The sequence below is a fragment of the Xiphophorus hellerii genome, chromosome 18, assembly GCF_003331165.1.
Source record: "Xiphophorus hellerii strain 12219 chromosome 18, Xiphophorus_hellerii-4.1, whole genome shotgun sequence".
Taxonomy (NCBI): domain Eukaryota; kingdom Metazoa; phylum Chordata; class Actinopteri; order Cyprinodontiformes; family Poeciliidae; genus Xiphophorus; species Xiphophorus hellerii.
The window spans coordinates 29,859,895-29,882,591 of NC_045689.1; the positions used below are offsets into that span (position 1 = coordinate 29,859,895).

A 22,697-nucleotide genomic window follows, 5' to 3' on the forward strand; every position below is an offset into this window, starting at 1 on the left:
GCGCCGCTCTACCTCTGCTCACTGTCAGTCCTCAGACCGTTTCTGTAAGAATGACAGGATAACACCCACCGGTCCACCGAAACCGGCCCACTGCTCCACACACCCCAGTTCTTTCTCCCCCCCTCCCCATCGCCGTTTCTTTTTGGGCGTCCTGATATCATTTAGATCGGCGAGGTTATCTCCGAGGGTTCAAATGAGTTAAGCATGAGATAATCTGAGAGTTTGTGGAGAACTGAGTCCTCCGCCTGCAGCAGATGCTGGTGGGGGGAAGGAGTGATATTTGAGCCACTGCACAGATGTGGGAACACGGCTCGAGACAAGAGTGGGTGGTGCCGAGCTTTTCAAAGCGGCCGGGCCAGAGAACAAACCGCGCTTGTTTGAGCAAGTCTTCCCCGGCCACATGTAAGCACACGGCAACAAACACGCAACGGAGGTACACAGGGGGGAACCTGCTCACTGGGTGTTTATCCCTCCACGTCTTCACAGAAACGTCGAGATGCCAAGGGCGGCTGAGTGACAGAAATGGAGACATGTTTAGAGGATAATCTCAGCCGGGCCATCTGGTCAAGATTCTCCCTGGATTTTCCCCAGGATCAGAGCAAAAACATAGTCCTCTTGTAAGGACATCGTCTGATTTACATCTCTGAAGCGAATGCGTCTTGGTGGCGTTGGTTGGAGGAGGCAGCAGCTTGTACGCCAAAACCCCAAGCCAGCGGTGAACCATATAATCTATACTTATGCTACCACTGGTCACTTCCAGTTGAGTCAGCCCATCTGGAAGCAACGGCAATCCCATTGCTCTCCCAGTTTAATTGCCGCTGACACGGGAAATTTAATCCAGAAATCTTGGTGATTAGGAAAGTGGTTGTAATAGGATTAAACGCAGTTGACACTGTTGTGACATTGCTTCTATAGACCCTACTGTAGAAGCAATATTGTTTCCACATATCATCTCCAATGTCACTGGAGGGATGAAATGTTTCTCAACAGCTGCGTTTCCACCATATTTGACACTTTGAAAATAAATTTGCTCAGTGGAAACCCGGCAACATCGAAGAATCTCTCGGTTGTCGATAAAAAGTTCTGCCGCTTGGATGAGGTGGAGTTTTTTTTTTTACCCGTATCAAAACGGTTCATCTCACAAAACTGCGATGGAAACTCACGAGTCACATGATCGACAGCCAAGATGGCAACCGGATGTCGGAGAGAAGGTGAAAGGTAGTTGTTGGAGGATGATGGCACAGCATGTTTTTCAATGACTTATCACGTGAGCAAACTTATTTACGTGTGACTTTAATTGTCTTTATTAATCAATAGAAACACGCCGATTGTGAACTTGCTACTTTTTTTTTTTTTTTTACATTAACAGAATAATGTCAAGGTTTTGTGTACATTTGTAATGAAACGTAGCTAATGTCTACTTTTTTTCCAAAAGTGATTGGCCACAAATCTATTTTTTACGTTGCCACATAAATCTCAGAAGATTAGGTAAAGTCTTTCTCGCTTAAAGAGAAAATTACCCCAAACTTGTGCTTTATGACTTTGATTTGATACATTTTGAGTGTGAGCTTCTTATGAATTTACCATTTCAACCAAATTTGAATTGTATGACAGCCAATACAGGGAATGTTTTTCTTCCTTGTTTGTGTTTGTACTGGAGGAGTTGATGGACTGGGAACAGGTGAGTGGGATGAACAGGTAAATAAATAAAAACCAAATCATCTAAAGCTGCTTTGAAAATTATCATAATATGTTTAATCCCTTCTATTCTTATACTGTATTTTGTCACTTGAATAAATTTAAGGAATTTAAAAGTTGACAATATATACGTGTAAGTAATACACCCATACATTGTATATCTAGTGAAGTCTTTCCCAATTGTATTATCGCAATAGCTCGGTCTGGTTGAATGTGAAGTGATTTTTAAGTCTGGCAACGGATTCTCAATTGGACTGGACAGATATTTAAGGCTGCACGATGTTTTCAGTCTTTGTACTCCGCTCTGGCTCAAACTGTAAGACTACATCGCAGAGTCCAATAATTCACAGCTCACGATTCCTGTCCTTGTGATGTACGACCTGCCGTAGCCTTGAAACTACAAAGAAGAAGAAAAACCTGGAAGTGAGGAGGCGCTCGCCGGAGAAGAAGACAATGCCCAACAAAAACAAACACTTCCTTTCCGTTCTGAAGTAGAGAAACCTCCACTTCAACTTCCTTACAGTTTAACTGCAGTATTTTGTGTTTAAAAACATATTTTTTTGTATGCTAATGTGAGAGCGGATGAGTGAGCTTGAAATTAAATATGCAAGGAGAAATGCTTGGGGAAAAAAAATATTTATTTTAATCTGGCCTTGAAAACGTCTGAAGTTCATAAACTGTGATATTTAATTTTCTGCCTGTCTTTTTTTTACTGACAAGTCTACTTCAAGCAAACAACATTTAAAGGGCCGGTATTATGTATATTTCAGGCACATGGTGCCATTTTATTTATGTTACCTTCAGATGTTATAAAGACGCTGTATATATGTCAAAAATAACTTACAAGAAATGTGTTGCTTTAACACTGGGCTTCTGTCTCTTTAAGAAGCTCCTACTCTTTCCAACACTCCACCTTCAGAGCGTCGTCACAACAATACTTCTCATTACACCGTTAATAATTGTTTTGTATATATATTATATTGCTTGTTGTACTCAATTACAGTAACCTCGGTTACTTATACTTTCTTGAGTAGCATTCCCAAGTGTGAGGGGTCCAAGTATAGATCACAAAAACTGCTGCGCATGAATTATAGATCTAGCAACGTAAAAATCTTCGCTCACCATACATATTTTTAAAGGTATTCTTTGACTCGTACCCTGACTGTGTGAGCAAATGGAATTATAACAAATGGATGCAATTATTAAATAACATTTAAGTGCCAGATTGAGAAAATGGATTGTGTTGCTAACTGTAGTTATTAGAAACACCTTCTTCAGTAGTTATTTATAAAACAGGCAGCTAAAAATAGATTTTAATAAATTGGGTCACAGTTCTATTTTTAGTCTACGTTCGTTTATTTCCCCCTCTTTCTTGACAATCTGCCATGTGGCCATTGAGCATACAGCCAGATTACGGGCTGCATGACTGGCGCCACAGAAAGGCTTTACTTATGAGCTAAAGGCTGGAATTAAGATTACATGCAGGCCCGCTGGCCAGCGGGATCTGTTTCCACTGGCGTGTCAACACAACAGTGTGTTTATCACTGGGAGGATTGCAGAATGGAAACAGCTGAATTGAGCTAATTGTGGTCGGCGAGCGTTTTGGTTAAGGACACATTAGAAATCTAATGAGAAGGTTTGTCCGCGTGTTCCGGGAAATATGCAACCAAAACAAACGCGCGAGTCTATCGTGATGGCAACAGAAATGTCTCCTGGTCTTTACCCAAAGGCAAAAGAGAAATCCTACCACCGCTCAAATCGGACGCATTTTTGTTTACCTTCTTTCGTGAAGGAGGAAGTTGCGCTCGGTGTCTTCTTCGGAGGTTTTCGTGTTGTTTCCGTCAGTGGTTTTGGCGCAGCGCCACCGCAGGCCGCGGGGGGAACATGTTTTTCCGAGGGTTTTGATTGAGACAGTGTGGCGGTATGAGAGCGAACCACAGCAGCTGAAAATGTACCAAATGTTGCTGTTCTTAAAAACATTCATCCTCATTAATTTTCTTAATATGCGTGGGGAAATTATCTCATCTAAATGGCCACATACATTTTAAATCCATCCGACCCAAAATTATTAAGCTACTTTAGCGAATTATTGCAAACTTACAACACATAAAATCATTTATGTGCACACAAACCCACCCACATTTAGGCTCATTGTTCAGTAAGGTAGGGGATCTGTGATGCTGTGGGCTCCGCTCATATTCCCAATCCAATCCAGCTGTATTTGCAAAGCATTTTACTTTATCACAAAGATTAAAGTGCTGTACACAATGCATAAAGCAGTGCCATTGCACACACAGAGTAATAAAACACAAAATACTTTAACTAGACATGCAACAAAAACTATAATAAAACACCCCTAAAGCCCTGAAAACCTTCTTATCATTGTGTCTTTAAAATACCAGGAGTTTTAAATGGAAATCTGAACTGGACGGCCATTGGATGATCTAAATCTAAAACATCACATCCACACAGAAACACACAAAGACAAAGAATCTGCATACTTTCATCCCAATTAAGCATTTTCAGTTTAACTTCCATTCCCATGCTTACAAATATTCCAGTGAAATCTTGATTTGTGAAACATTTATGTAATATTATTGCAGCACACTGTACAAAATTGGTACAAAATTTGTGAATCCACCATTTTTTCATAACCAGATATACGGTAAATATGTCCTTACTGGTCTTGAAACCCTATGTTGGAAAATAAGATGATCCATTTTCCAAGATTCAATAAAAAGACATTACAGTTTATAATAGCAGCTCAAAAAAAAAAAAAGTCATGCTATTGTTTGTTTTTGTTGTTTCTTTACTCCATGTTCCTATCCTTGATTTGCAGCCTTAATAAAATAAAAATAAAGAACCCTGTCGGTCCGGCAGGCTGATCCGTGTTACAACTCTCATATTTGAGCGAACAGAACTCGGCGACATGAGCGACAGATGTCTATTGACTGATGCTGCAAACACACTTCTGTTTTTCACAGTCTCTTCTCAGTAGCTGACTGCTTTTTGCACCTCTTAGTGTTTACATCTTCTCCGATGAATCGCCCTCGCGTCTGTGGAGTTTATGAGAAACGTGTCTCATAAAAATACTCTGTCGAGATCAGTGGCTCATGTTCCGCGTGGATTTGACTGCAACAGGTGGAAATAATAAGAAAGGCAAAACATGTCATCTTGATTCAAGTAAAAGTAAAAAAGAATAAAAACATGCTGTTCATAAAAATATTGGATATTTTATAACACAGACCTGTCCGGGGCGAACTCCGCCTCTCGCCCGGAACGTTAGCTGGAGATAGACACCAGCACCTCCCGACCCCTCTAGGGACAAGGGTGTTAGGAAATGGATGGATGGATTTTATAACACATGGAATAAATATTTTTGCCATGTTTGAGTCACAACTACGTTCAATTAAATTCGGCTTATTTGTACAGGACTAATTCACAACAAATGTCCTTTTGAGGCAGCTTGCAAAATAAGTCATTTCAGTTCAATCACACGAAGATTCCACTTGATTCTAGCTACCAAACAGTAAATTCAGTTCAAGTCATCATTCAAATGCATTTAAAGTTATCTAAGGAAACCCAGTGGATCACATGAAGTCACTGACTTGTAGCTCCTTGTAGCCACAGCTGACAATTTCTTTGGCATTGTGTAGTTGACTTTACAGGAGCAATTCCTCATACCAAGCACGCATGTAGCGACAATGGAGAGGAAAAACAACCTGCCATCCAACAATTTTGTATTCCACACATTTATACCTACAATCTGGGCAAGTTGGAGAGAAAGTACCCGTATAAGAACTATAGAGGCACAGAGAAAACATGCAAACTCAGTGCAGAAAGCCTCATGTGCTACAAGGCAACAACGCCAGTAACCACCACTGTCACAACCACAAATACTGTATATACCTTTATAAGTCATAAAACAGTAATAAAAATCTAACTTTTTATCTATTCAGGAATACATTCCACCTCAATAAATGTATTGTTTTTGCGTATGTGAAGGTGAGACATAGATCTTTCCTTGCCGATGGTGATTCCAAGTCTCAACCCTTGATTCAGAGTTTTCTATCCGCAGTTTAAGTTATTTGAAAAGTTTTAAATATCGCTCATACAGTAGCTGTTCCTTGGGGTCGTTTCCTGACTTGTAATGGTCAACCCTCCTCCAAGCTAATCGAGAGGAATGCTGTCCTGTCTCCTCTGTGTTATGTCACATAAGACGGTCATGGTGTTTAAAATGGACTGTCAGCCTTAGAAAATAAAACGTTTCAGTAGCTGAGGGAGCAGCAAGTCCGATTCTTAAAAAAACGTCATTTCAGGTTGATTTTTTTTTTTCCCCTCCGACTGCCTTAAATTTGTTTTAAGGCATTTTGCATGTCTTTACCAGGTGGGCCATTAAACGTGTGGGTTGGTGTATCTGTAGCATGAGAGTTATGATCAGTCAGAAAACTCGGTCAGATGCGTGGGGGAGCATTTCGTTCATAAAAATCGCCTCTGTGTGTTTTGATTAACCCAGAACAGTAATTGATCCATGCCTGGCAGCGCTGCTACTGGCAGGCAGCCACAGTGGATCTCACTGACCTTTGACCTGGGGCTATAGCTTCCAGTTTCCCAGCTGAACTTTATTATTCTGCTGCTGCATGGATACGTAGAAAAAATGCAGTGGATGATGGACCACACGTTTGTTTTTGTCTCAAAAGTTTCACGATCCGGCTGGAGACCTGAGTGGACCTGTGTGAATGTTTGGACAGTTTTAATCAGACCTTTATTATCACATTAAGTAGTTAAGGCATTTTGGAAACGGAAATGTGTGCCATCACCACAACAGGGATTATAAAGTTTGGGTTATGAATGATCTGCGTGTCAATTGTGTTTCATGCCACTGGATCTGTAGGAGTGAGTCAAAGATAAGTGGGATAATGTGAGTGAGTCATTAGAGGGACGGGTTGGGTGGAGCCGCCTTGGTGAAAGAAAGGATCATGGAGGAAGTCTTGAGGCGTAGAGAACAAATGGAAACGAGAAGATCTGATAATCTGAAACCTTTCAGTAAAAACCGTTGAGCGTCAGGCAGCAGTTCTCGTTTAAAGGTAGACGTAACCGGGTTTCTGTGATTATTAGACAGTTGAGGAATAAATATATTTAGATGTGTGTTTTATGCTGTAAGAAATGTAACGATCTCACTGTAACGCTACAGCAAAGCTGTCCAGGTGGTATCAGCTGTTAAATTCTACTGTCAAAGTTAAAATAAAACATGTAATAATAATAATAATAATAATAATAATAATAATGCAGCAAATGAATACAATATGCAATAAAAGATTAAATAAAAAAAGACTTCATAATTCTAAAACCTTTCAGCTTTTGACCAACAAGGCTCCAAATGTTGATGGAGATGATGTAAATTTAAAGATAATGTTCATTATCTTTATGTTCATTATCTTTAAGTCAATTCAAGTTTTCAGGTGAACGTTTTGAACAGAAGTATATTCCTCATAACTCTTAAGTTATGAGGAATATAACGCAACATTTAATCATTGATAAATGTCACAGGAGCGATTTCTCAGTCATTGTAAGAAGCTCCAATGCTTCTGCACATCTATCAATTGTTTCTACAGATTTGCTGCTTTTAGACATTCTCTTTTGCTCATGTCATATTTGTGAAAATCAGTTATTCTTATGAATACTGAATAGTATTCATAGGAATAGCTTTTGAATACTGTTGATTGCTTTGATGCTGACTCTTGGCCCAGACTCTGTCTCCCTAGTTGACTAAATGTTTTCAGCTTTTATATATATATATATATATACTGTATATATATACATATATATATATATACTGTATATATATATATACAGTATATATATATATGTATATATATACTGTATATATATATATATATATATATATATACAGTATATATATATATATATATATATATATATATATATATATATATATATATATATATATACATATACATATATATATTACACATTTGTAGAAACTGTCACCAAGTCGTGATAGTATGGTGTGAGCACACAGTATGTGAAAAAATATATATACAGTAGCTCCTGTCAATCACCCTCCTCACTCAGCTACGCTGCAGCTAGAAAAGAAAAAATGTTTTTTCCTCCATCAATCGTTTCTCTGGCATTAGCAAATTGAGCAGAGTACATGAGGATGATTGACAGCATTAAGACCCTCCTCTTGGCTCTGATTGGTTGTTTTTGGTAGTAGCAATAATTTCAGATTATCTGCGTCATATTATACTGTCAATACATGGTGACATATTTTTTCTTAAAATAAAACTTACATTCTGACTTTTTTTTTTTTTTTAAATCAAATTGTCATTTCCAGGTCAGCTGTCAGTGACACACACGCTGTGAGTTTTGTTCTTTAGATGACTGCTCTGACTCGTCCTGTTAATCTTCTAGGGAGGTTCTGGCGTTAATCCAGGCACAGATTTTCTATAAAGCCGCCATGGGACACCACCTTACTCATAAACCAGTCCGGTTCGCTTCGGCTCTGAGGCGCGATTGTTAAACTTCCAGCATGAGCAGCGACAGCCTGGCACCGCTTCACGAGCCGCAGCTCCCCTTTGATGTGCCGGGTTTCACGAGGCAAGGAAAGCCTCACGAGGAGGTCGGGCTCTTCTCCATCTTCACCGCCTCCTCTTCCTCCGACCCCGCCGGCATCTTGCTTCTTTCTTCTTCTTTTTTTCTTCCAGTGTGTATTTTGGCCAAAGGTTACGTTTAGTGTGCTCACAGTGTTGGGAATGTGACTACCTGCAAATGATTTACCGGAGGGAACAGAGGGTCACTTCAGAGAGCGGGCTTGTATGCGGCGAGGTGCACGTGACTCTGACTCCACATGTTGCGCGGGGAGGAAAAAGCTCCGCTAACATGTAATTAGCCTGTTACTATTTTGATGCTGCCGTCGCCGTGAAGGAGCAACAGGGTTGTTGGTTGTTCGCTCCATGCCAGGAATCCGCGAAGCTTTCAATTTAAAACTACAAACTTTTCTCTGCGTTATTGAATAACTGGCTCTTGAATTGAAAAAGAAGCCCACCCCTTTCTTCTTCTTCTTCTTTTAAAAAAACAGATGTTTTTATCTTTGAGCCATGAAATGAGCACTAAGAGAAGCGAGATTATAGCTTTTGCAGGACCTTGGCCCGCGTTTGTACAGCAAGTGAAATGCAAGACTGTCCTCTTTAGGGGTTGCAGAGAGATTTCGATATTAAAAGCTCACTTTCCTCTTCTGTAATCTCGCACCAGAGCCAAATGGATAGCTGATGCAAACTCCCGTCTGCCTCACTTCCTCTGCTGCTTCAATTCCCACCATCTCTGACTGGAGATACTGAAGAAAAAAAAAACTTGCAAAACTACAATGACCCCCGACCTAGATATCTAGATAGAAGCAAAAGAAATTCTCAACAGCACAAACTTAAGATGTTTTTTACAGGAAAGCTACGTAACTGAATAAGCGTTTTGTACTGGTTTAGGTCAATAGAAGATGAATATTGCAACTGCTTTAATTTTTATAAAGCAGTCCCAACAGGACAGATGGCTAGATGAGCTTTATCGGCTTTCAGTTTCATTAAGTATTAACATTAGTGGTATATTTAATCAATAATTTAGTGAAGCTCTAAGTATGTTGATACTTTAAATGTAATGGTGGCAGCTAATGCGCTGGTCTAACAATTTAAACATTTTGTATTTCCAGCACACATTTCTGTCAAACAGTCGTCAAACTCCTGGTCCACCGATAAAAAAGTAGCACAATATAAATTCAGAGCAGATTTAAACTGCAGTCTTGAGCTGCGTATTTTGCATAAGCATACTTAAAAGTCAAACAAATTAGTTATTTTAATTAATTTAAATACAGTTTCAAGAAAAAAACAGCAATAACACTAACTGGGGGACTTCTTGTATTTGGGTTAAACTAATGCAGTGGCTAAGCTAAAGTCACTGCTTGTTCATGGGGACATTTCATTAAACCGCCACCACTGCTAATAGCAGGCTTTTAATTAGCATCATGGGAAGCCAGGGACTCATCAAGTGTAGTATTTGAAGTATGGGTACAGTACAGTCACATCTTGAACTCTGCTTTATTTTCTAAAATGTTCAAATTCAAAAAAACTGGCTTTAACCTGCTGGGTAAATCAGTGATTAAGTAAGATGTACGTCTAAGAATCAGAGGCCAAAGTTTTATTACCGTTATCAGTTTCTCTATGTTCCCTTTTGTTTAAAATCAGCTTGGATCGGATTTTAGATACGGAGGACTGCCATATTTCTAAGAGGTTTAAAGGAACGCACCTCCTGCTCGTTTTCCTTTAACCCTCCATGTCGTAGAACTAAACAAGGACAGGCAGCGTTTAGTTTTTGTAATGCGTAACTTTAAAACCAACTCCCAGTTTTAAAATTTCATTTTAATGTTCCCTCTTATGCAAGTGTTCCGTCATATTTATTTTCAAAGTAATTTTCTCTCCATTTCTTTATTTTCTTGTAAAGCACACTCCGTGCTATGCAAATAAAATTGCATATTGGAGGCCTTTTTTAAGTTAGTGGTTTACTTTTACAATAACACTACCTTTACTTTGGTGATAAAATGTCAACTAGTGTTTCCATAACACAATGAAGCAATTAAAATACATTGTGGAGCACACATGGAAATAAGTAAAACAACTGATATACGGTATTTTATTTTACATAAGAAATTGACAAGCACTCATCAATCAACATAATAAAACATTTGTGCCATCAGTCAAGACTCCAGATGGCTCCTTAAAATAAATACTTTTAAGAGAAAACAATATGGACAGAACAGGCTCAAACCACACAGACAAACAAATTATCCAAATGTTCAAAAGACGAATGGGTCCGAAAACTCCCAAAGTCAACCCCGACTCTCCAACATAAAGAGCTTGTATAAAACAGTTAAGCGTTTTGAAAAATACAGAATCTTACAAAAAAGGTTTTTTTTGTCTTTTTTTTTTTTTTTTTATTTCCTTGCCTTTTTGTGTCACTGTAAAATATCAGCTGGTATTCATGACAAGAAATTAAGAATTCCCCCATGTATAATAATAAAAAGACAGAATGTGCTTCTGCATTTTTTTTTTTACATTAGTATTCACATATATCATAAGTAAACTGCAAAAGTCTTCTCAGTTCCTTATGGTGCTTTGACGAAAACACGCGTACAGCACGGCGCTGCTCGTTGTCACATTGTGTGTTGAGCTAACAGTCCCCCCCCATTACACCGAGCCTTTGAACGCCTTTCCATTCCCCACGTGTGCTAAACAACACACTAATGTCAAATGTTCATTGTCCTTATAGGTTATGCCACCAAGGTTCACATTTTATAAAAACAAAATCAGAAAAGTTTTTTTTTTTGACAGGTTCTTGTCAACTGAAAAGGGTTAAAGAAAAATAACAAAAAGTCATCAACAAGTGAGGATTTCAAGAATACAGCTTACATAAAATAAAAACAAAAAACGTGAGAAGGAGGTTTTGACACATGAAGCATGCGTTTGCCTGCTCACCCTTAAAACTCTCATGCGAAGACATACTGTGTAAAAAGGCCACATGGCTTTTCCTTCACTCTTAAAACGCGTGTGTATCCCGATAGCTGGGAGGAAGTGGACAAAAGGTACGGTAACCTCTCTTATTAGTGTGAGGACTCTGTAAATATGGAGCCAGTTAGAGTTGTGTGTGTGTGTGAGTGAGTGTGTGTGTTCAGTACACCAGAGAGCCCCTGACACTTTGATCTGGTTACAACTTACACAAGAGCGCAAGCTAGTTCCTGCTACGATAACAACCAACACATATTCAGCATTCTCGTGTAATTTGTTTTAAGTGTAGTCTTGGTTTTGGCAATATTTTTTAAAAAGTACATAAAGTCAGTCTTTCTCTGTTAGAGGACGCAAGTGAACAGATGTGTGAATATTTAGGGTAAGTTATGCTAATGAAAATTGTTAGCAATCGTTAGCCTAAAGGGCTATGCATACTACGCAAGAGCAGAGAAATTCCAGGGCAGTAGGAAATGAATGCAGAGTATTCTCAACAAATCATCTCGGAAAACAAATTTCTAGGAAAACCTTTGAAATTTAAAATGACAGGATGTGTTTAATGGGGAAAAGTTTTTGCTGACGTCCCAAGAATTGTGCCGTTTCTTGTCTGTAAAATCTTGACACCTTGAGAAAATAAAAATCTTTCTCAGTTCTTGCGAGTGTGCAAAGCCCTTAAAGGACTGAAATCTGGAACAAACAGTAAACTTGCTCCATTTATATGTATGGAGGAATTACATCTTACATCTACTGCTGGGTGGTAACTGCTCAGTAAAAGCTATGCTGGTTCTTACTTTTTATTCAGAGTTAAGCTAAGCTTAGCTATTCAAAGATCGCCTTCAGCTGTATAATTGCAACGCTCTTGCATTAGTGTTTTTTGGAAAGCTAAAAGGTAAAAACAAAACTCAAAATGACTTTTTACTGTTACAAAAAGTAAATGAAAGTGTATGTAGCTGTCAATGCAAAGCTATGCTACTAATTTGTAGTTAGCATAGCTTAGCATAAAAACATAAAATCAGAGCAGATAGTTTAACGGGTTAGGTCCAGGAGTGAGACTCACATTTAATGTTGGTAATAGTTGTTCATGTTGGTTATTCTTCAAATATTTAAGTTAAACCTAGCCATTTGAAAATGGATGTTAGTTTTAGTTTTATGTGCTTTTGTCAAGTTTTAGGGAAATAAAATATGAGTTTTTTTTAGAGATAAATGAAAAGAGGTTTTATAAGTTCTTCCCAGTTCTGGTTCTTATTAAAGATATTTAAGCGATTCTGAAGCCAGCTTTAATTTCATTATCAGCACAAATGAATTTTCTTTCTCGCATAGTAAAAACTATAAAGCCTCAATTATTAAGTCTTTTTAATAAGTTTCTGGACGCTGTGGTCAGTATTCTGCTAAAGGTCAGACATGTTAACCTGAAATTCCAAGTTCGGTGGAGGTACATAAACCGAAAATCAATAAAACAGGAAGTTGCTTAGTCTTAAGTTTATGTTTAGATTCAAGATTACAATTTTTATCTGTGGTTTCCCCTAACAAAATCATTTTGTTTTTCAGTCTTCAAATCTGTAAGGTAAGTTAAACAAACAAGGAACGGAAATTTCACATTTAGCATATCGTAAGAGTTTTCATGGCCTAGGGAGAGTCATGAATTGCCAAAGACATTTTATTAAAACATCTAGATATTTAAGGTCACCTAAAAGTATTTGTATGTTTGTGTTTACATAAACCTTATTGGTAGTAGTTATGGGGGACGGTGTGTTTGTTAAAGGATCATGATACTGTCTGAGTGTGTAAACAAAAGTCAGTTGGGCTTGAGTGTGAATCTGCTAGGTCCCTCTTCTTTGGGGCGGTGCTGAACATTTGCTTCGTTCCACTCACAGATGCCCTTCAAACCTTATACATCTATATCTTTACCACATTCTTCTTGTGTTGGTACTGCAGAAACAAAAACAGAAGTATAACTCAAGATAAACATTCTAGGCACTGTTTGATTTCAAAGGCTTTAAGTTGCAGAGGGTGATCAAAAGGTCAGCAAACGCATAGAAAAAACAACGTAAAAAAGGAACGTCAACGAGTGACAGTTCTGCAGACCAAACATTTTCTCCCCTCTCGTGATGCGAGTTCCTCCAAGTCAGCTCGCACAAACCAAACTCGCTTCAAGCTCTGCGGCGGAGAGGCTATCAGGGGAGGAAGGATCTAAAGGGTGAACGTGTGGAAGTTTTCAAGGTTAAGCGTCAGTTCCAGTCTTTAACCCATCTTCCTCCTTCATGGACAGAAAAACGAACACTTGGGTCTCAACCCATTATCTTCTGGGGAATATCTATAGAGGCCTTGATGAAGATGCAGTTGTCTCGGATGTAGTTCCTCTTCTTGATTTCCTCGTGCGAGATGAACTTGGGGTAGCCGAAGCCCAGGGTGCTCTCGTCCAGCGAGTTGCGGCTGCTGCAGGGCTTCTGGAAGTTCTTCCAGTTGGGGTCCGGGTTGAAGGTCTCTGTGATGTGCTGGGGTTTGGAGAGGGACGGGTCGCTCTGGTCCAGGATGGAGAACGTCACCTTGTAGGAGAAGGGCCACTCCAGCAGGTTGTCGTACTCTCCCGGCAGGACACGGATGTAGACGGAGAGGTGGGAGCCCTCGCCGCTGCCGTTGCCATTCAGGAAGGCCGACACCTGGAGCTTGTAGCCGTAGCGATGCGTGTAGAACGGCGGGCTGAAGAACTCGTGGTTGCTCCGCAGTTTGGCCTCTTGGAGTTTGCGGGAGTAGTCACTGAGTTTCCAGATGAGGACGCCGTCTTGGCTGACGGACAACTCCTCCATCTCTCGTCGCAGCTCCAGGATTTCTTGCCGTTGGCGACCGACCAAGTTGCACATCAGGGTGAGGTGCGACTTGGTGGTCTCTTCCAAGTGACGACTAATTGCCAGCTTAGGGCACTGCAGGGAGAAAAACAAATCACTTCTGTTTAAGAATTCATAAAATACAGTTAATTCTCTACTGAATACGTTTGATTATTTTTCATGAGTCTTTGTTCAGTAAAAAAAAAACCATTTTGTTCATGTGACTCAATCAAACAATGCGTCAGGTTGATTTGAAACATAATAGGTTGATGGGTCAAGATAATTAAAGTTTTCCATATCTTAAGTTAAGTTTCTTTGTAACTTTATCCAGAAGTTTCTTTTGATTAGGAGATCAGTATCATGTACTTTCCAGTCACATGGTGCCATTTTATAGCACAACCAAGTAACTATGTTAACTTCAGTTGTTCTAAAAATGTCATGTGTATCAAATATGACTTAAAGGAAATTTGACTTTGTAACTTAATGCCTTGAAATTGAGCCTCTGTCTCTTTAAAAACTCTTTGTATTTTTAAACAGCAGCCAACTCTGGAAAATGTGGAACAACAAATCTAAATCTACACAAGACGTACACTCTCAGGTTATTAGGCTACATTTGGAAAAGTTGTAAGTCCCCAACATTATTAGAACTCTTGGTTGCCTTCATGATTTATAAAACATTTATTCATATCAGAACGTTCATGAACCAGCTTGTTTAAAAACCAATTTGCATCTGATATTTCTTCATATTTACCATATAGTCTCAATTTTACCTTTATTATTATTGCTTATATGTATTTCTGTTTGCTTCCAGTTCAGGCTTTCTTGACTCTCAGAGTCTACAAAAAGTGGAAAAATGACATCACAGCATTTGATGTCTCCACATTTCCAGACTTTGGTACCTTTAAAAAAGACACCGATAGATATGTCAGTTTGTTTGCATCTGTCCTGTTATGAGGCAACAACCTGGATCTTTGGACCTGGTAACCAAGGCCAAATAAAGATTATTTATTTTTTTTGAAAAAGCTTCCTGGCTAATGATTAACACAACAATGGGCGTGTTAAAAGGACATTCCTACAGAGTCAGGAGAATTTTAATGAGAACAGATGCAGGTCAGTCTTACCCTGTGTTTGCAGCCGGCGTCTTTGAAAGGACAGAGGACGAGTGCGTTGCCGCAGTTGTCCTTGACGTGGTTGGCCAGGTCCTCCCGGGCGATGTTGGGAGTGCCGCATTGGTTTGGACACTGGACAGGGAAGCGAGGGCAGTGATACTGGTGGTTCTGCGTCCAAGAGAACAGAAACGGAAACATTATTTTGGTTTTAATGAATGAAAAAGAGACGATATGCTTTCCATTCATTGAAGGTATCTTCGGGATAAATGCATATTGTTTTGTTCACTTTTGACGAGGTGACAAACAAAGGTACAGACCCTCCGGGTTTGCTGCAAAGTCAGTGAATCAATATAATCATCTGGGTTTCCCTAAATAGGAAACATTTTGCAATTTGGCACTTCAAACTGAATTTAACTGCACTGTATTGTAACCAAGAGTGAAAATAAATGCATGGAAAATACAAGTCTATGGAGGGGTTGATTTGACTACATGTTTTGTATAAATCAGATCAATTTTGTCTTGTATTCTGACTTTAGATGGTAATTCTGGTGAATTTGGGGTAAATTGTGAATTTAATAGTAGTGATTACGTTTTTGCATGCTAAAAATACTACAATTTGCTGTTTTTATTGCAATGCTTTAAATTGGACTGATTTGGTTAAATTAGCCGAAAAAGCTAAAAGTGAAGCAGAAACATTTATGGTTGTCCTGGACAATAAATTGTCCCAAAAGTTATTGCGATAAACGATAAAATTGTTGTTTTGATGGATACTGAACTCGCTGTAGACAAAGCTTAAAAGTTGCATCATTTGCCAACAACAGAAGAATTGTACGCAACTTAACGTATGGTGTTTCTCGCTCGCAGAGAAGAAAGTTTCAGCAGTTTCAACAACTTTAAAGCTTCTCTGTGTTCACACTGTAATGAAAATCCGTGAAAAAAAAAAAAAAAACAGGAAATCAGCTGTTCAGCACTGCGACCGACGTTTGGTCACGTCAGCACATCTTGACCCAGCATGTGAGAGGAGGGGAAAATCACAGCTCTGCCTTTGTCAAAGAAGTGCTGAGGGGAAGAGAGCTCAACTTAAAAGCACTAATGGCAGCGGCTCACACCGCATCCAGCTGGAGAAGGACACAGACACCCTGAAAGGAAACATCCCGCTGCTGCACCTCTTCTTTGTCCTGCCCCGCTCAGGCCTCAGACAGAAAGCAGCTGCAGGAATACTCAGATGAAAATAAATGCGTCTTTGTCCGTTGTTGTGTCAAATTCAGGTCAGTTCTGTTTTCTTACAATTACCCATTTCTTTTTTGTTCTTTGGCTCAAGCGAAACTCACCTGGATTGTGTCGAAGACGAACTCTTTGCCGCAGTACTTGCAGGGCTGCGTGCGTTTGGGACACTCGGCCATGCTGTGCTGGGACAGCAGGCGGCGCATCATCCTCGCTCCGCATTTGTTCTCACAGTAAACGCTCTCCTGAGGACACACGCCCTGGTGGTTCTGACCAAAACAAACAAACAAACAAAACAGAAACAAATGGGATTAGAGAAATTATTGATGACTAAAAAAAAAAAAAAAATCCAAACTTTGGTTGTCCGCGCATCCTTAAAAAGTTTTAAATTCACGTATCTAAAATGAAGATCTTAAAAAGTCTTAAATACATTACAATAATGTGCATTGGTCTTAAATATGTTAATCATAAGTCTTACATTGTGTTGTGACAAAACCATTTAATCTCATATATTCTTGTATATGTACGTATTTTTCCGTCAGGCGAAAGTTTTGAGTTGAGCACCGACCTCTTCGCCTTCTGTGGCAGGCGAGGCTACCAGTAACAGGTAGCTAGCTAGGCACCAGTTAGCTAGCTAGTAGCTGGCTAAGAGCCACTAAGAGAGCTAGCTAGAACTTTATGTCTATCATGAGTGACAGGCTTGACGAATGATTGAGAAAGGAAAAAGTAATTGCCACTTGATGTGAAACCCAACTCATTGGAGGCAATACGAAAGACAGCAAGAAAAGTTTGAACAATTTTCAACTTTTTTGTGTCTCGTTGCTAGCTTGTACGCACAGGTTTAGTCTTTCTGTAAGGGTTCCAACACGTCTCAGTTCTTTATGCTTATTTTAAAATGCAACATAATAGTAATAATCAGTGAATTTATGTAAGACATTTACACTTATAAGATGGAATCCACAAAACTGGAGACAAGAAGAAAGAAGGGAAGAAAGGAAAGGAGAAAAGACCCAAACACAGAAAGAAAGAAGGCAGGTCACAATGGCAGAAGCAAAGAAAAGAAAGAGGGAAGATAGACCAGAATGATAGTAACCTTCATATAACATTGCTAACAGTTTTTTTATGTTGTTTATTTGAAAGTGAAAGGTAGTGGTTCTAGAAATGTGTACATAGAGAGAGAGAGTAAATAAAAGGGAGTCAGGACCAACAGAGGTGTTAGTGAGGAGTAAAAGGCCCCTCCATTCACTTGCTGAGGAAAAAACATAAAAAAGTTGTTTCCTCTTCCATCATTCGTGCTACCAGAAAATATTTTCCTAATATGGTGACGCACAGGCCCGCGTTCTTCCAGCTGTTTTTAACAGGTACTTCTTTCATTTGACGCCATGAGTCATCTCTCTCCAGGTGTTTCTTTTTCCATCAAACTCACACAACCACAAAGAAGAACAAACACAAACAAAAAACCAAAAAAGCAGCGTTTACCTCGTAGGCCTCGCCGGTGAACTCGCTGCCGCAAAACTCGCACTTGACCTTGCGCTTGGGGCAGTCGTGCTGCAGGTGATCGGGCAGGTCGCGGCGCGTCAGCTTGACGGAGCAGCGGTTGGGGCACGGGATCACGTTGAAGGCGCAGGTGGAGAAGTGGCCCTGAGGGCGCAGGAGAAACCAGCCACACATTCAGAAGATCTGCCCCATGTGTTGGGCACCGGAGTGGGCGAGTGAATGATGGAGAGAGAGAGAGAAGCAAGAGCTTCTTCTCACCTGCAGCTGCTTCATCTGTCCGGTCCAGCGGCAGCCCTCCTCGCTGTGGATGCAGCGGATGGGCAGCGCCAGGATCTGCTGCTCCAGCTCCGGGTCCGGGTAGATCTGAGGGTGACAAAGTGGCATGAAGTCAGGGTGAACAGATACAGACACCCGCTGCTGCTCACTAACAATGGTAGCGTTTTGAGGAATCTCATCTGTGTCTGGTGTGTCCTGTAAGACTCCGCCCACCAGGCTGAATGTGACATTAGCTTGAGAAGCGTGTGTTGATAACACTTAGGATGTATTTGCCAATTATGAGTGAAGAGTCTAACTAGTTAAGATGGATCACTTGAGCCTCAGTGAGGTGTTAAAAACGAAATTCGAGGAAGTAAAGAGATGGAAACTTCAAAATGGAAGCTGGATATCCAACAATATGTCTGCATATCATACAGGCTGCAAGGGAGCAAGAGAGAGCAAGACTTCAAGAACAAAAAAAAGGGGCTAAACAGAGAGCAGCTAAGGTGCTCTGTTTATCTGTCTGTCATGGAACATTCTGGATCTGGAAATGTTAGAAACCTTTTAAAAAACCTCAGAGAAATTTCGTTAGCTTATGCTAACTACGCTAACTGTGCTAATCCCAAACAAGGGGTGCTAGGCAAATGCTTAGCTTTGTTTGAAAATGGTTGTAAAGCTTAAAAAAAAGATAAGCATGTACATTTTTAAGGAATGAACATAAAGACTGCTCTTTTTGTATTGCTAGCCACACTGTTTTTTTTCACCAATGTAAAATAATCCAATTTCACAAATGTCTTTGTAATCTTTTGCAATCACAATCCGATTTTGTGGTGTTACTTTAGAAAAAAATTCAAGAAATTCTGCACTTATGTGTGACAGTAAGTGTGGCTTTTTGATCTGTTGATTTTGCATGAATATCCACGAAAAACTGGAGGGACTGATAAGTAAATAATGAGGATTTGTAGCAGAAAGGTTGGAAAATAATATTTTAAATGTTAATTTCTAAAGATGCACTAATGTGAAAATTTGGGATGTCGACATCCAATATTAATATTGCCGTTATGCCCAATAATTATATTTACCGATATACATACAGTTCCCTAACCTTTCAACACAATGAAAAAACATAAAATAACGGCCACACATTTTACTTAACCGAGCATGAGGGCACAAGACCAATAAAGTATGTTTTTGAAAATGTAAAAACTAAAAATCATTTGAGAATTAGCTCCCACAGTTACATTAGCAAAAGCCAGAAGTTAAACAAGTTATTTGTCACATTTTCTAATCACATGTGAGCTTATATTTAGATTCTTTTCAGCTCTTAAGTTGTCACATTTTTAGGAAAGTTTACATATTTACCTGATTGATGATAACGTCACCCTGTTTTTGGACTTTGACACGTAATCAAGCCTGACTGCCAGGTCTAGTTTAACCAGAAACAGTGGCAGCCTGACGGTGGTAGTAAAGGACCAAAAAAAAAAAAAAAGCTTACGCGAGAATTCTTCGAGTATCATTAAACATCCCCAACTGAACTAAAACCACAAGATTGTCGGCAGAAATAAAAGTTACGCTGCGCCAAAACGTTGGAAAAGCGACACTGCTTGCACTAAGCTGCACAGAGAAATGAGGGAATTTCACATCAATTTTTTTTTCTTCTCTTTTTACTACACTGCAGCAGTGAGTCAGGCCTGCCACTGCAGTGATAATGAAGAAGTTTAGGACTTTATGGGACCTCAGAGAGAGAAATAAGCAGCAAAGAGGCAGAGAAATATTTATCCGTGGTCACTGAACAATGAGAAAGAGACTGCATCCTACTAAAATCCCCTCAAATCCTCTCCATCAAGTCGCTGTCCTGAGGCTTTTAAGCCTCCGTCCCCCCCTGCCCCCGCCGGGGAAAATAAAAACCCAGTCAAACAAGAAAAGCCACTTCCTAACAAATGTCACAACGGCCCTCTGTAGCCTGGCTGTTGAGTTGTGATTTGTTCAGTCACGTGCACCCACACTGAAACATGAGTAAGCACGGTCCAATCAAAGACACAATGCACCTGGAAATGTCTTAAAATAACTCGGCTCACTCGGGTCATGTTCAAGTGCAGATATGTAAGCTTTTCACTCCTGTCCACAAAGTATTTTGCTGTAATAAACTTATTTTTTGGCGGAAATTAAAGAACCATCTCTCATTGTTCCAGTCTTAGAATCTGCTTGGAAGGCTGCAATAATGACCTTTTAATAACTTAGTCCCCGGCTCATCGGGGAGATGTTAAGCTCTTCGGTTCAAGTTGGGGGTTTACTCTGTCTGCAGCAGCAATTTCAGCCCCTCTCCATAACTACAGCAGCAGTGGCAGCAGGACAATCCTTTAATGACTGTACCGCTGTTCTTATGTGGTTGTGTTTGTGCATTTTTACTTTATTTTTTTTGGAAAGGAGGGACAGCGTGCAGTGAGCGTTACAATAACCCTGACAGGAGACCACCAAGATGGGGGTAATTTGCAGGCGACTGGGAGCCTGGGAGCGCCTTGGTAAATAACAATGTCTGACAGGTGTGCCATGAGCCCCTCCCACCCCCCCAGGGGAGTTCCTGCTATTAGAGGCGCCTTCATCGCTCCCAGCACTGGGGCCTGCAGATCATGCAGCAGTTCAGGTTCACTGCTGAACATAAACATCTCTACTTTCGTTTTTTCTTCATGTCGTGTTGTCCAGTCTTTGCACATCTCAGGTTTTCAGGGCGTCAGCTACATAGCTGAGGACATCCAAGCTAAACGTCCCCTTCCCTTAATTCTTCATCCTGAAAACACTATGCGTGCATTCACGCCAGTCCTGTTTGATTAAAGCGAACTAAAGTCTAGAAAGTCTGGCTTGTTTGGGAAGGAGTGAATGCATAATCAAACTGTGTTGCAAACCCAAAAACTGAACTCTGCTCCGCCTACAAACCTACAGTAGCTCTCAGTTCAGTTGAAGTGAAATCTGATGTGGTTTGAATGAATATGTGAACGCCAAGCGGACCAGAGACCGCTCCAAAAGCGGGACACTGCAGCGCAGGGCATTCTGGGTAAACATGTGAGTCTAGTGCTACTGGGAGAAACGGATCGTGGTTTGTTTTACCTAAAGAGAAGTTATTAAATATTTTTCCAAAAACTGCTTGCCACTCAAGATACTCGAATAAGCAGTCTGTGTGATTTAAAATGTTTGTTTCAACACTAAAGCAAAAAAAAGAAAGAGACCCGATAATGGAGCCTTGAGGAACACCACGTTTGTTCTTTGCAGCTGAGATTTACAGCCATCAAACAACACATCATCACATTCTGCCCAATAATATCTGCACCAGTTTAACTAATTACCTGTGTCCACTATACAGCACCAGAATTCATGAAAAACAACACAAATATTTAAGATTTATTTACATCTTTTCAGTAGTCTGGTGAGATATCAGAATGGAGAGCGTTTATTTAAGAGATCTGCAGACATTATTATGTTTAATGGGTTTTTTTTTTGTGATTGTGGATTTTGTTGTTTAAGTTTTGTAGACTGAATAAGACAAAGTCTAGCATCAGAGAAATATCCCAAAAGCTGTAGAAGAAAAGAAAAAAAGAGAGATGATCCTTCCGTGTCCTTTATCCCTGAAATGTAGTTGCTTCGAAAAGCAGAGATCAGACGTGAGAGAGTCCTGACTGTGAATGTGGTCCTCTCCCTGAGCACAATCTGGTTACATTACATTTGGAGGACAGCTGAATTTTATTTCTCAATCTGCTCAGGGAGTGATTGAGTGCAATGGTTTTAATAAATGTTCTGGTGTAATGAAATAAACTGCAACCTCTAACTTGGGGGCAAAGATGTGTTTTACTGCCTTTATGCACTACAGTAAATCAGAGACACAAACCCTCAGGTTTTTATTTTAATGTGAAGTAAAAGTCACGGCGTCTAACCAGCTGCAGTCCGAACCTGTCAAAGCCCGATGCCTTCGTACAAGATACATAAAGCAATACCAGATGTTTGCAGGGTTCGCGTGAGTTCACATTTTCACATGCACTAGGTTTGTTATAATAACTGCTCGTCTCCTCTGAGACAGCGTATTTGTCCTCGTACGAGCAGATGATAGACAATTTTCTTAGGGTGGGAAAAAAAACAAACAAACATCCATTTTAACTGGATTAGCTTTGTCTTGTTTCCAACCCACTTTTGTATTTGTTTCATGTTAGTGATATAAAACGCTAAAGAGATTTGATACAGTGCTCACATTAAGTCATATAACAGTAAAATGTAAAGCAGAGCATATTTATTCAGTTAAATGTCCCACTTGTGTAGACATTTTGATCTGAATAAAGCTGATTGATGCGACGTCTGTGAGACTGTTTATTCGTTTGGAGACGAGATTCTAGAGGACGGAGGTCAGCATCTTGGGTTGTCATTGTTATGCTTTTTTTGAAACTAAAAGCTAGATTTTTGGATCCTATGTCATAAACTTGAACAAATTGACAAAGTGACCCTAAAAACAACTAACAAAGCAATGAACTGGACAG

General features: G+C 39.8%; 1 protein-coding gene across 2 annotated transcripts in view; it reads right to left on the reverse strand.

The window, feature by feature from the left end:
• Nucleotides 1-10,381: 10,381 nt before the first annotated feature.
• Nucleotides 10,382-22,697, reverse strand: part of traf4a (tnf receptor-associated factor 4a) — a 45,061-nt gene continuing 32,745 nt past the window's right edge. For both annotated transcript variants that reach the window (XM_032590668.1, XM_032590667.1), the window contains 5 exons: nucleotides 18,181-18,285; nucleotides 17,905-18,066; nucleotides 16,533-16,694; nucleotides 15,214-15,369; nucleotides 10,382-14,188 (listed from right to left, as the gene is read on the reverse strand). In XM_032590668.1, coding sequence (XP_032446559.1) covers nucleotides 13,556-14,188; nucleotides 15,214-15,369; nucleotides 16,533-16,694; nucleotides 17,905-18,066; nucleotides 18,181-18,285 — 1,218 coding nt within the window. In that variant the 3' untranslated portion in view covers nucleotides 10,382-13,555. The remainder of the gene's footprint in view (nucleotides 14,189-15,213; nucleotides 15,370-16,532; nucleotides 16,695-17,904; nucleotides 18,067-18,180; nucleotides 18,286-22,697) is intronic.